Raw genomic sequence first — 14,833 nt, forward strand, 5'->3', positions numbered from 1 at the left:
ACGCGTTTAACTGACAGCACTAATTATATATATATATATATATATATATATATATATATATATATATATATATATATATATATATATATTTTTTTTTTTTTTTTTTCAGATGGTACATACATAGATTTTGTCATGTGACATAGGGAGTTGCGGCAGACAAGTAGTCACCAGGGGCCGTATCAAGATAGTGACCCACCCTGGAGGACTGTCAGGACACCCACATCCAGTAGTTTATTCTTAGGGAGAACATCTCTGCAATTTCATGTTGTGTTGTGCACGGGAAACGTCTCTGCACCTTAAATGCGGCATCGATGGATTAAGTATCCATTTTGAACCTTGCTACATCTAGCTAAATGGGAGGCTGTTCTGAGCAATATATAATCTCCCCCTGCCTTCAATCTCCCCCAGGCCCCCTGCCTCCAATCACCCCCTGCCTCCACCCCCCTCTGCGGTGCCACCAACAACCCCTGTCTCCATCCCCATCCTCTGCGATGCCACTATCCCCCTCTGCGGTGCCACCAACACCCCCTGCCTCCAATCACCCCCTGCCACTAACACCCCCTGCCTCCATCCCCCTATGCGGTGCCACCGCAGCCACCATCACCCCCTGCCTCCAATCTCCATGCGCAGTTTCAAGCTGAACCGATCTCGGCTATTTTTACTGGCACATTTCCGCAACCACGGACATTTACGAACAGGGGAAAAAAGTGCCCGTTTTTATCAACTGTCCGTAAAAATACGAACGGTTGGTAACACTGATGTACCATCTGACAAAAATATATATATATGTGCAAAGCTCCTGAAGAAGCGGTTGATACGAAAAATCCACAAAACATGTTGGGCAACTTAAAATCAATATATTGTGGATGGTTTGATATTCTACTGGGTAACATTAGGATGTTGAATAATTAGCTATCTCATGGTTGTCATGACTAAATATTTTATTCTATGAATATGTGAATAATTTTTCTTACCTTGTAATAAAATTATTTTGCAATTTCTTAAACCTTTGACTGGACATCAGCTTAATACTGTACCATTAAAGTCCATCTCTAGCCTCCTTCCAATCTCCTGCCTACATTTTGACGGGACACAAATACCATTTAAAAAATCCTCTTTATATTTAGCACTCTTATATATTATGTTGCACAATATTTTCTTACTTGTTTATCAAATTTATTTTTCCAGGAAAAATAAATATACTAAAATAAATTTTAATGCACACAAAATAAACTTAATCCCCAGTTTTTTGTACAAAATAAAATTAGGTAGTGTAGAGCAAATAGATACCATATGTGTCATAAACGGTGTCAAAACTGTGTGTGCCTTTTAAATTGTGAAGAATTACGGCACCCAAATTATCAATAGGCGAGATTCTCCTAGAATTATAGCTCTCATTCCGACGTTACTAGTGATGTAAAACAGGTATTGTACACTCGCCATTTAAATACATATGTGTTTTTCAGGTGTGCGAAAAGCAGGGTTGTTTTTAATTTATTTTTCATTATTTTATTTTATTATACTTTATTTTTTTTTGCACACACCCCCTGCCGACTCTACACACAAGGAACATGAAAAAGTAAAAATGTGAATGGGGCTTGTCACTATTGGAAGTGTGTGCAGTACCTGTCACTGCTGGAATGTGGACGGGGCCTGTCACTATTAGAAATGTGGGCGGGGCCTGACACTATTGGAAATGTGGGCGGGGCCTCACATTATTGGAAATTTGGGTGGGGCCTGACACTATTAGACATGTGGGTGGGCCCGTCAATATTTGAAATGTGGGCAGGGTCTGACACTATTGGAAATGTGGGCAGGGACCATTCATTTCAAATTTTACGGTCTTTTTTCATTTATTTAATAAAAATCAAGTTGTGATCAGATACCACCAAAAGAAAGCTCTATTTGTGTGAAAAAAAATTATATAAATGTTATTTGCGTACAGCATTGTGCGACTGTGTACTTACTACCTAAAATAGTGCAGTGCTGAATAGCAAATAAAGCCCTGGTCATGAAGGGGGTAAAACCCTCTGGACATCAAGGGGTTCCTATTACAGGGGAGCTAAAAAGTGAGCAACAGTCACGTAACCTATTCAACTCCTTAGATGTACCAGACATGTCCAAAAAAGGTAAACTATTTAAAAAATAATTTTTCATGTATTTTTTTCTGCTGAACATGCATCAATTTAGGAGAACCAAAATGTACCTTAAAAGTCAGATCGTCTTTCTGCTGGGCTTGAAAATCTCCCTGTGTGATGAACTCTTTAGCGGTGAGGTCCAACCCTTCTTCCTCCTCATCCTCCTCCTCCTCCTCTTCATCCTCTTCATTGTCATTGTCCTGATCCTCTCCCTCATCTTCTTCCTCGCCTTCACTTTCTTCTTCATCCTCACTAGCTTCTCTTAAAAAGTCATAAAATAAATTAAAATCATTAATTTCCCATTAAAAATACAGTATCAACAAATCTTCTTTGAAGACAAGTATTAATTAATTAATTTAGTACTTGGTGGAGAACCCCTTGTTGGCAAGCACAGAGTTAAGACGTTTCTTGTAGTTGGTTACCAGGTTTGCACACATCTCAGGAGGGATTTTGGTCCACTCTTCTTTACAGATTTTCTCGAAATCCTTAAGGTTTCTTGGCTGTCGCTTGGCAACTCGAAGTTTCAGCTCCCTCCATACATTTTCTGTAGGATTTAGGTTTGGAGACTGGCTAGGCCACTTCATGATCTTAATGTAGATATCTGAAGATATCGCCCAAATCACCCCCCCCCCCCCGCTCCTCCCAGGACCTGCTGCTCTCTAGCTCCCTTGTTACCTCCTCCCATGCTCACCTTCAGGACTTCTCCAGAACCTCTCCCATCCTCTTGAACTCCCTGCCCCGGCATGTTCGATCAGTCCCTACCCTGTCCACCTTTAGGAGATCCCTTAAAACTCATTTATTCAGGGAAGCCTATCCCGCACCAACCTAACAACTGTCCCCGAGCCACCGCCACCAAATCATTCTCTGCAGCCATTACCTTTTGTACCACCACCCCCTCCCTTTAGAATGTAAGCTCTACGAGCAGGGCCATCCTGTCCCTTCTGTATTGAACCGTACTGTAATTGTGTTGTCCCCCCTCTACATTGTAAAGCGCTGCGTAACCTGTTGGTGCTATGTAAATCGTGTACAATAATAAATAATAATAATAATAATAATAATGTGCTTCTTCTTAAGCCACTCCTTTGTTGCCTTGGCTGGACGTTTTTGGGTCATTGTCATGCTGGAAGACACATCCACGACCCATCTTCAGTGTTCTGGCTAAGGGAAGAAGGTTCTCATCCAGGATTTTAAAATACATGGTCCCATCCATTGGCCCCTCAATGTGGCAAAGTCAGCCTGTACCTTTAGCAGAGAAACAGCCCCAAAGCATAATGTTCCCCCACCTCTGTGCTTGACTGTAGGGATGGTGTTCTTAGGGTCATACTCAGCATTTTTTTTTTCTCTAAACACGGCAAGTCGAGTAAATGCCAAAGAGCTACATTTTGCTCTCATCTGACCACAGCACTTTCTCCCAATCCTTCTCTAAATCATTTAGATATTCATTGGCAGACTTAAGACGGGCCTCTACATGTGCCTTCTTGAGGAAGGGGACCTTGCGGGTGCTGCATGATTTCAATCCATGGCAACGTATTGTGTTACCAATGGTTAGTTTGGTGACTGTGGTTCCAACTGTCTTGAGATGATTTACAAGCTCCTCCCCTCCCTTGTAATTTTGGGCTGATCCCTCACTTTTATCATGTTCATCCTTACCCTATGAGGCGAAATCTTGCATGGAGCAACAGACTGAGGGAGATTGATGGTTATTTTGTATTTTTTCCATTTGCGAATAATCACTCCAACAGTTGTCTCCTTTTCACTAAGCTTCTTGTTGATGGACTTGTAGCCCATTCCAGCCTTGCGCAGGTCTACAATCTTGTCCCCAACATCCTTCGACAGCTCTTTGGTCTTGCCCATGATGGTGAGGTTTGAATGGAAGAAAGAGATTCTGTGGACAGGTGTCTTTTATACACATAACAAGTTGTTAGGAGCACCTTCTTGAATTGACAGGACTAATTTGTGTACCACATGAGCACATATGGTAGCCAGTCTGTGGGAGCCAGAATTATTGTTGGCTATGAGTAAGCATCGGTTTTCGATGTGAAACGTGTCAGGTCTGTTACCCCACTGTTTGCCGTTTTTTTTGCTGTTGTAGTTTTCGTTTTACTGGAATAAAAGGCACCATTTTTTACACTTTATTGGAGAGCGGCTGTCCATCATCTCCTCCCTCTTATTTATGCTTTGTGCATTGCCTGCACCCATCGGGTTTTGAACCATACTCACCGCTGAAGTGCATTTGTCTGGAGCGGCGGTTTTCTTTCTCCAGAATTATTGTTGGTTGGTAGGGGATCAAATACCTTTTTTACTCACTGAACTGCAACTCAATTGATAACATTTGCATCGTGTGTTTTTTCTGGATATTTGGTTGATATTCTGTCTCTAGCACTTAATATACACCTATAAAAAAAATGATAGACCCTTCATTTCTTTGTAAGTGGGCAAACTGCAGGGGACCAAATAATTATTTTCCCCACTGTACTATGGTATTGTTGCACACTATGCAGCGGTTTTGAGCATTTTTACAGTACAGCAGGTCTAAGCTGAAATTCCAGATATTACATTAGAACTAAATAATATGGTCATGCAAATTGATATCTGGTCATTACCAAGGGATACTGATTAGCTTTAGAGGTAGAATTATCTCTGTGTTCGGTATGGGAGGCAAAAATATCAGAATGTTGGACAATCTACCCTTTATGTCTAAGGTTCTAGTGGTCGGTCTCAGCCTTACAGTGGAGGCTGCAGCCCAGTCCCTAGTTCATAATTTCAAGTAAATTTATTTATAAAAAACAAAGTAAAAACTACTCACAAACATGTGGAGAAATATTGCTTCTATGAGCCACCTATTTGTGGCAATAAGTCCTGAAACCGAGGGCAAGGGGACGGCATCAGGATCGCTACTGGCTGACGCGTTTCGAAGGAGTACCTTCTTCCTCAGATTCTCTCTTTTTTCTATAACTATTAAGATATCCCCCTATCCTGGAGGTCAGCAAGGCCAGAGAAACTATCCCTTGAGTAATAGACCACCCGGACATCACACTAATGTGCAAGAGTGTTTGTTTGCTGTTGTCAAGAACCAGTCTCTAGCTGTACCTGCTTGTCCCTTGGACTGTGTCCTCTTTGCAGCATCTCCTGTGTTAGGCATTGCTACTTGCAACCTTTATGCTGAATGTTCTGAAATGCATATCTTCATACTACTTGTATAGCTTTTTTCTAATTGTAAACCTAATAAAAATGATTAAAACCGAATGTTGGCCGATCTGTCCGAAAAAGACAAATTGGATAACTATGATTTTATGTTTATAAGTAAACTGTTCTTCTAATCAGCTACATTTTTCATCCCATTCTGTTAAGTTCATCCACTAGTGTCGGTAATTAGCTAGGAGGGTGATTAAATAGCTACCTTGACTGTTGTACATCAACTATACCAGTGGTCTCCAAACTGTGGCCCTTTGCTTGCCTTTATCTGCCCCTTGGGGAACTATTATTCCCACTGTCACCAACAGTGGGGCATATTACCTACCACTGACACTAATGATGGGGCACTATTTTTTCCACCAATATCAATGATGGGGCACTATTCCTCCCACTAATATCAATGATGGGGCACTATTCCTCCCACTAATATCAATGTGATGGGGCACTATTCCTCCCACTGACACCAGCAATGGAACAACATTTATTTCACCGACATCAAAGGGGCACTATTGGTCTCACCAATATACATGATGGGGCATTATTCCTCCCCCTAATATCAATGATGGGGCACTTTTCCTCCCACTAATATCAATGATGGGGCACTTTTTCTCCCACTAATATCAATGATCAGGCACTATTCCTTTCACTAGTATCAGTGATGTTGTACTATTTCTCCCACTGACACCAACAATGGAACACCATTTCTTCCCCTGATACCAAAGGTTGGGCACTATTCCCCTCACTAATATACATGATGGGGCACTATTCCTCCCACTATTATCAATGATGGGGCCGTATTCCTTCCACTAGTATCATTGATGGGGCACTATTCCTCCCACCAACACCAACAATGGATCACCATTTCTTCCACTGATAGCAAAAAGGTACGGCACTATTCCTCCCACTAATATCAATGATGGGGCACTATTCCTCACACCAATACTGATAATGGGGCACTATTCTTTCCACCATTATCAGTGATGGGGCACAATTCCTTCCACCCAAACCAACGATGGATCACGATTTCTTCCATTGATACCAATGGTGGGGCACTCTTCCTCCCACTGATACCAATGATGGGGAACTACTCTTCCTCCTCCTACTGACCACCAATTCTGAGGCCATACTTATTCTCACTGATGATGGGCAGAGGACATTTTCTACGCTCACTGGCCACAATCTGGCCTCCTTAAAGTCTGAAGGACAGTAAACTGGCCCTTTGAAGAGTTTGGAGACCCCTAAACTATACCATACAGCTACACACACAGTATCTTCAGTAATTTGTCTTCCTACTGCCCATCTCTAACCGCCACCATCTTGCAGGGAAACTGCATTCATAAGTTTTAATTTCTAAAACTGACTTTATTTGCAAAATGACTTTTGTTTTCTGAAATAGTAGAATATATTATTTTAAAATTAAATTTTCATAATTATGTAAAACTATTTAAAGGGCCAGCCTACTCAAAACTGAAGTATTAACCACTTAAAGCGGGAGTTTACCCAATTATATATTTTTTTATCTTTTCCCCTTAGATTCCTGCTCGTTGTGTCTAGGGGAATCGGCTATTTGTTTTAAAATATGATCCGTACTTACCCGTTTTCGAGATGCATCTTCTCCGTCGCTTCCGGGTATGGGTCTTCGGGAGCGGGCGTTCCTTCTTGATTGACAGTCTTCCGAGAGGCTTCTGACGGTCGCATCCATCGCGTCACTAGTAGCCGAAAGAAGCCGAACGTCGGTGCGGCTCTATACTGCGCCTGCGCACAGACGTTCGGCTTCTTTCGGAAAATCGTGACGCGATGGATGCGACCGTCGGAAGCCTCTCGGAAGACTGTCAATCAAAATAGGAACGCCCCGTCCCGCAGCCAATACCTGGAAGCGGCGGAGAAGATGCATCTCGTAAACGGTAAGTACGGATCATATTTTAAAACAACTAGCCGATTCCTCTAGACAAAACGAGCATCCATCTAAGGGGAAATAGTGTCATGTGCGGGTGAACCTCTGCTTTAAGGACTGCCTCCTGCACATTTACGTCGGCAGAATGGCACGGCTGGGCACATGCACGTACAGGTACGTCCTGTGCTAGTACCCAGCCGTGGGTCGCGGCGCGCGCCCGCGACCTGGTCCGAAGCTCCAGGACCGTGGGACCCGATCGCCGCTGGAGTCCCGCGATCGGCCCCCGGAGCTGAAGAACGGGGAGAGTTGTGTGTAAACACAGCTTCATCTTTCTGAAATCTCACTGCCTAGGCTTCAGGCCCAACAGGCGACACTCCTTGACGCTCCTCTGACGGCTGAGGAAATTGGGGAGGCTATCCAATCCTTTGCCAGAAACAAAACACCGGGATTGGATGGTTTCCCCATCGAGTGGTATATGCAGTACAGGGATCTGCTTGTGCCTCATCTGGGCAGGGTGTATGATTTTGCTATCAGGACGGGGCAGCTGCCGCCTTCTATGTCAGAGGCACTGATTGTCCTCATTCCTAAGCCACACAAGGATCACCTCCTCTGTGAATCTTACAGGCCGATCTCACTCATTAATTCGGACGTAAAAATTCTAGCAAAGGTACTTGCCCGGCGAATGAACACGGTCATTACTACCATTATTGGTGCAGACCAAACCGGGTTCATCCCGGGGCGATCAACCACCATCAACCTACGTAGATTATTCACCAATCTGCAGGCCACCCATTAAGAGATGGGCTCTAGGGCTGTTCTGTCCTTAGATGCACATAAGGCATTTGACTCGGTCGAATGGCCTTACCTGCTGGAGGTCCTGGCGAAGTTTGGATTCGGCAATACCTTTATCAGGTGGGTGCAACTACTGTACTCGAAGCCCACTGCTAGACTAAGAGTGAACGCAGCCATATCTGATCCCTTTCCAATAAAGAGAAGCACCAGACAGGGGTGCCCTCTGTCTTTGCGTTGGCAATAGAACCTCTGGCGGCGTTGGTGAGGTCCTGCGGGGCAGTCGCGGGACTGACGATTGGGGGTCTAGAGGAGAAGGTATCTCTCTACGCTGATGACCTGTTAAAATACTTGTCAGACCCCCAGTCGTCCCTCCCGGCCCTGCTGGATCTCATTGGGAGGTTTGGCCACTTTTCGGGATTCCAGGTTAATTGGGACAAGTCCATTTTGTTTATGATGGACCAGGCGACGTCGGTCCGGCTACCACCATATTGTCCACTACAGATAGTCAGCTCCTTACGGTACTTAGGAGTCATAATACAACATCCTATGGCCTCCTATGTCAAGACTAATTTAGACCCCCTCATAGGGCGCATGAAAACTATTTTCAAAACCTGGGCTAATCTTCCATTAACATTACCGGGTAGGGTTAATATTTTTAAGATGATTTTCTTGCCACGATTTCTGTATGTTTTGGGTAATTCGCCAGTGTATGTCACTAAAAATAAATTCAAAGAGATAGATTCCATCCTCACCTCCTTTTTGTGGGGAGGGGGGGGCGGTCAGGATTGCCAAGGACACCCTTCAGTTACCAGTACTGGAGGGCGGTCTGGCCCTTCCCTGCCATCAAACGTATTATATTTCCTCTCAATTGGCCCACGTACACTGGTGGTTTTACCCCAAAGCCAACATGACTCTACGGATTATTAAACTCACTAAATTGCAAGTCCCCTCCAGCAGTAATACATACTCACCGAACACTCCACTGTGGGGGAATCCGAACCTTCCGGAATTTTTCCGTAGATCGGATGGGGGATACTGGTCGAAAAGGGGGGTAAAAACTATTTTACATCTGTTCTCAGGCAATGTGTTTCGTACTTTTGAGGAATTTCGTAGAGACTATAATCTGCCACGCACGGCTTACTTCCTTTACCCACAGATACGCCACACTGCAGCAACATAGTTTGGCCTTCGTAACATAGTCATCCAGCTTTCTCGGCTGGAGCGACTACTAACTGACCCCTCGCACACCATGTTAGTCTCCACATATTATGGGTCTCTCCTGCACACTACGACTCAAAGGCTGAGCAAAGCGGCTGCTAGCTGGAGAGCCGACATCCCTGAGCTGACGGAGGAGATCTGGCAGGAGGTATTGCCCCTCCAGGTCCCCTCTGTCATTTCGTCCCGTGACAAGGTAATACAGACCAAACTGTTATATAGATCCTACTTCACACCATGCTTACTGTTCAAACTGAGCAGAATCTCCTCAGCGCTATGCTCCCGATGCGGCCCCGGCCGATGGCACGTTCTTTCATATGATGTGGGAGTGTGCTCAGATTAGAAAGTTCTGGTCGGAGGTCACAGCCTTCAATAGCTTGCTGACGCAGATACCCAATATATGTAATCCTCTGAGGTGTTTACTGGACCACATTGATGACGAGACTATATCTAAGAATACGCAAACCTTCCTGCGGATAGTACTGTTCTATGCCAAGAAGTCTATAAGCTTCCACTGGAAGTCTCCATCCTTACCTACCATTGCCTATTGGCTCACCACGATCAATCGTGCTATACCGCTGTATAAGATGACATATGAGGCCAGAGGGTGTCCAAAAAAACCTTAGTTAGACTTACCGGTAACGGTATTTCTATGAGTCTTTCAGGACAGCACCTGGAGAGAGCGCAGCTCCACCCACTTCCCAGGAAACACTGCAGTCAATGCTATAAATTCCGCCCCCTTCCACCATGGCCTCAGTTGTTCACGAGTACCTCCGGCCACGCTGAAATTAGATAAGCAGAACATAGAAACTACACACATTAGCATATATATATATTATCTTTAATAATAACAGGGCGGGTTATCGGTGCTGTCCTGAAAGACTCATAGAAATACCGTTACCGGTAAGTCTAACTAAGGTTTTCTCACCTCGTCTTTCAGGACAGCACCTGGAGATGATAACCGAGTACTTACTCTAGGGTGGGACCACCGCTTGCAGGACCTTCCTGCCAAAAGACTGCTCTGACACAGAGAGCAAATCCATCCTATAATGACGAGCGAAGGTGGAAAAGCTCGTCCACGTTGCCGCTTTACAGATGTGCTCTGGTGAAGCTCCAGCCCGTTCTGCCAAGGAAGTTGCCACCGCCCTAGTAGAATGGGCCATTACTCCCGGAGGGGGATCCAAACCTTTAGCTTTGTACGCCTCATGGATAGCCATGCGTAACCATCTAGCCAGAGTACTTTTAGAAGCCCCATGCCCCTTGCGGGATCCTGAAAACAGAACGAAAAGCGAATTCGCCTTTCTGTACTCGCTAGAGACCTCTAGATAGCGTCTAATGCATCTCCTGACATCTAGGGAATGGAATTCCCTCTCCTTCGGACAAGAAGGAGTTGGACAAAAGGTAGGTAACACTATTTCCTGCGTCCTATGAAAAACTGACACTACCTTCGGAAGAAAACTCGGATCAGTTCTTAATACTACCCTATCAGGGAAGATTGACAAAAAAGGCTCCAAAACGGACAGCGCCTGAAGCTCGCTGACCCTCCTTGCTGAGGTGACCGCTACCAAAAGCACCAATTTTAAAGTCAGAAACTTTACAGAGGCGTCTACCAGTGGTTCGAAGGGTTTTTGAGTCAAACCCCCCAGGACCACTGATAAATCCCACTTGGGGAAAAATTTTAACGGGGAAGGCCTAGCCCTGGCTAAGGCCTTAAAAAACCTGATGACGTAGGGCTCTAGAGATAAACGTCTCTCTAGAAACACTGACAAAGCCGCCACCTGTGCCTTCAAGGTGCTGGCTGCCAGACCCTTATCCATACCGTCTTGTAAAAACTCCAAGACGGAACAAGTATTCAAAGGAGAATAATTTTTACCTTCACACCAAGAATTGAAAACTTTCCAAGTCTTGAAATAGATGGCCCTCGTGACCTCTTTCCTACTACTAAGTAGCGTATTTACCAAACGTTTGTATAAACCCTTCCTGCTAAGAATTAGCTCTTCAGTAACCAGGCCGTGAGTCTTAACCGACTTACGTCTGGATGAAGTAGAGGGCCCTGAAAAAGTAGATCTCTTCTGACTGGTAGTACCCAGGGGTCTTCCACTGCCAGTTCCAACAGACTCGAAAACCAAGGCCTCTTGGGCCAGTACGGGGCTATCAGGATCAGAGTAGTCTTCTCCTCCTGAAGCTTCCGTAACACTAAGGGAATGATCTGAACTGGGGGGAAGGCATAGCACAGGCGGAAGGGCCAGCGTTGAACCAACGCGTCTAGACCCTCTGCCTGGTCCATTCTGTTTAGAGAGAAATAAGCCGAAACCTTGGCATTGGACTGGGTCGCGAACAGGTCTATCTGAGGGGTTCCCCACCTGTTTATTAGCTCTTGGAAAACCTCCGGGCATAAACACCATACCGATTCCAGAACCCTCGTCCGACTTAAAAAGTCTGCCAGAAGGTTTAGGCTGCCTTTTAGGTGTACTGCCGAAAGGAAAGCCAAGTTCACCTCTGCCCAGGACAGAGTCTGTAAGGCCAGATTGAGGAGTACCTTGCTTCTCGTGCCCCCCTGTTTGGAAACATACGCCACCGCCGTGGCGTTGTCTGATAGAATCTGGACATGTTGGCCCAGAATCAGCTCCTGAAAGGCCCTTAGCCCTAACCAAATGGCCCTGAGTTCCCTCCAATTGGAGGACCTTCTGGACTCTTCCCTCGTCCAAGATCCTTGTGCCATCTGCCCGTTCAGGTGAGCACCCCATCCCCACGAACTCGCGTCCGTAGTTAGGACCCTTGTAGTGGGGGAAGGACCAAGACAGACCTAGGCGCAGATTTGCCTGGCCTCTCCACCACCAAAGTTTCCTCTTCACTGAAGATGGAACTCTGAATCTCTTCTCTAGGGATTCTCCATGGGTCCAATTCTGAAGGATCACCTGTTGTAGGTCTCTTGAATGGGGACGAGCCCACTGCACCGCCGGAATGGCGGCCGTGAGTAAGCCCATTGTGGACATGGCTGAGCGCACAGAAATCGGCATATTCGTTTGAATTGCCTTCACCGCAGCCTGAACTTTCTCTATCTTTTCTTCTGGTAGAAAGATTTTCCCCTGAACAGAGTCTATAACGTATCCTAGAAAGACTATCCTCTGGGAGGGGACTAGAATTGACTTTTCTTTGTTCAGGATCCAAATGAGCCTGGGTCCTCCTCAGATCCAGGAGAAGCTGCTCCTCCGACTTGGCGAACACCAGGAGGTCGTCCAAGTATGGAATTATAGAAATCCCCCTGAGCCTTAGGGGTGCCAAGGCTTCTGCCACCACCTTTGAAAAGACTCTGGGAGAGGAGGAAAGGCCGAATGGGAGGGCTCTGAATTGAAAATGTCTCACTCCGCTCTCTGTTCTGATGGCTAGGCGCAGATAGCGCTGGGAGGAAGTCCTGATCGGGACGTCCAAATATGCATCCCTTAAATCTATTGATGCTAGAAAGCACCCCAGGGGAAGAAGCTTTCTCACCGAGTATATAGAGTCCATGCGGAATCTCTTGTACCGGATAGCTAGATTCAGGACTTTTAGGTTTAAAATTAACCTGAATTTGCCCGACGGCTTCCTTACTAGAAATATATGGGAATAACAGCCCTCCCCCTGTTCTCTCTGGGGTACTGGCGTGATCACCTTCTGTTGGAGAAAATCCTCCACTAATGTCAGCATAGCCAGAGACTTCTCTTGCTCCCTGGGCAATTGGGTCACATAAAACCGCGACGGTGGTTTCCCCGAGAACTCCAGTGCGTATCCCTCTGCAATCAGTTTGAGGACATACGGACTGGACGTCGCCTCTGCCCACTGTGGAAGGAAGGCTTGGAGCCGACCTCCCACAGCTGGGAGACCGTCACTGGGGCTTAGCAGGCTGGCTGGGGGAGCGAAATAACACCCCAGGCTTCCCGCGGCCCCTCTGGGACCGCCAGGGTCTACCACCCTGGCCTCTTTGCGCCTCCTTAGGACCCCTGGCTTGGAAAAAAGGACGAAAATTCTTTTTGGGCCCCGAATCTACCTTTTTTAAAGGAAGAGCCTTCTTCTTATCCGCCGTCCTATCCAGCACGGTGTCTAGCCCTGTGCCAAACACCAAGTCTCCTTCAAAAGGTAAACCACACAGTTTCAGCTTAGAGGCTGTGTCCCCCTGCCAGGTCTTAACCCATAAGGCCCTTCTGGTTGAATTTATCAACGCCGAGGATCTGGCAGAGAGCTTCACGGATTCAGCAGAAGCATCCGCTATATAGCCTACCGCTTTCATAAGGACTGGAAAGGACTCCAAAAGCTCTTTACGAGAGGTACCAGCCTCGATGTGACCCTTAAGCTGATCCAGCCAATGTTCAAGGTTTCTGGCCACCACAGTGGATGCCATAGCTGGCTTGAGATTAATCAAGGAGGTATCCCAGGCTTTTTTGAGCAGGCTATCTGCTCTCTTATCCAGGGGATCTTTAAGGGCACCTGTATCCTCAAAAGCTAGGTCCGTATTGCGGGAAACTTTTGAGAATGCTGCATCCAGCTTAGGCCTTTTATTCCAGGTCTGCGCTGGATCCTCATCGAAAGGAAATCTCCTTTTCAGGGATTTAGAAAAGAAGGGTGCCTTCTCCGGGTCCTTCCATTCTCTTTTAATTGTTTCGGACAATACTTTATGTACCGGGAAGGTACGATGTTTTACCTCATCCAGACCCTGGTACATCCTGTCATGCAAGGACAGCTGAGTCGCATCTTCCTTAATGTTTAGGGTAGAATGAATTGTCCTTAATAGGTCATCAACCTCCTCTAAGGACAGTTTATAGCGTGAGGAAGAAGTATCCTTTTCTTCTTCATCCTCCGCCTCTGATCCTGAAACATTTTCAGGTTCCTCCTCCTCGGACTCACTCTCTAACCTTCTAGATGTGGAGGGGGTACTGACCCTGGCCTTAGATCCCTTAGACGGACCCTTGTCCAGGAAGGAGCGAAAAGACTGGAAAGTCTGGTGCAACTCCTCCCTAAATGAAGAGAGCAACTCCCCCGTTCCCTTGACGGTGGGCTGCTCAGAGGCCGAACTAGTAGAGGCTTCCCCCCTGACAATATCCGCAATACAAGTTTTGCATAAAGGTTTGGTCCAGTTCCCTTTAAGGGAAGCTTTACAAGTAGCACACCGCTTCTTGGAAGGAGGAGGTTCTACCACTTTAAGTTTTTCTTTAACTTTCTGAAACGACACAAAGGACAACAACGCTATGTTTAACCTTTGTGTGCCAGACTAGCACATCACCAAGTGCACACAGCTAGTGAACAAAACAAAAACCAGAACCCATCACCGCTGTACCAGAAAACTACACACACCCACAGAAGTGACTAGGGTGAGTGAGGCAGGCTCCCCTCCCCCGAAGGGGCAGAAAAGAGGGACATAACACCCTGGTACATAGACCACCGCTGGGTCTCCTACCTGGGCTGGGCTGGTGCTTGTGGCTCCTGCTCCCGCCACCTCCGCTGCGTCTTCTGGCTCCATGGTCCCAGAACGCTGCGGGCGTGCGACAGCTTTTTAAATTTCCCGGGTTCCTCTCGCCGCTGCGAGACCCGGAAATGGCACCGCCGAGGCTCACTCCTCCTCCTG

General features: G+C 46.2%; 1 protein-coding gene across 3 annotated transcripts in view; it reads right to left on the reverse strand.

The window, feature by feature from the left end:
- NPHP1 (nephrocystin 1) overlaps positions 1–14,833 on the reverse strand; it is a 119,718-nt gene that overhangs the window by 56,206 nt on the left and 48,679 nt on the right. For all 3 annotated transcript variants that reach the window (XM_040351110.1, XM_040351112.1, XM_040351111.1), the window contains exon 6: positions 2,207–2,399. In XM_040351110.1, coding sequence (XP_040207044.1) covers positions 2,207–2,399 — 193 coding nt within the window. The remainder of the gene's footprint in view (positions 1–2,206; positions 2,400–14,833) is intronic.

The sequence above is a fragment of the Rana temporaria genome, chromosome 4, assembly GCF_905171775.1.
Source record: "Rana temporaria chromosome 4, aRanTem1.1, whole genome shotgun sequence".
Taxonomy (NCBI): Eukaryota; Metazoa; Chordata; class Amphibia; order Anura; family Ranidae; genus Rana; species Rana temporaria.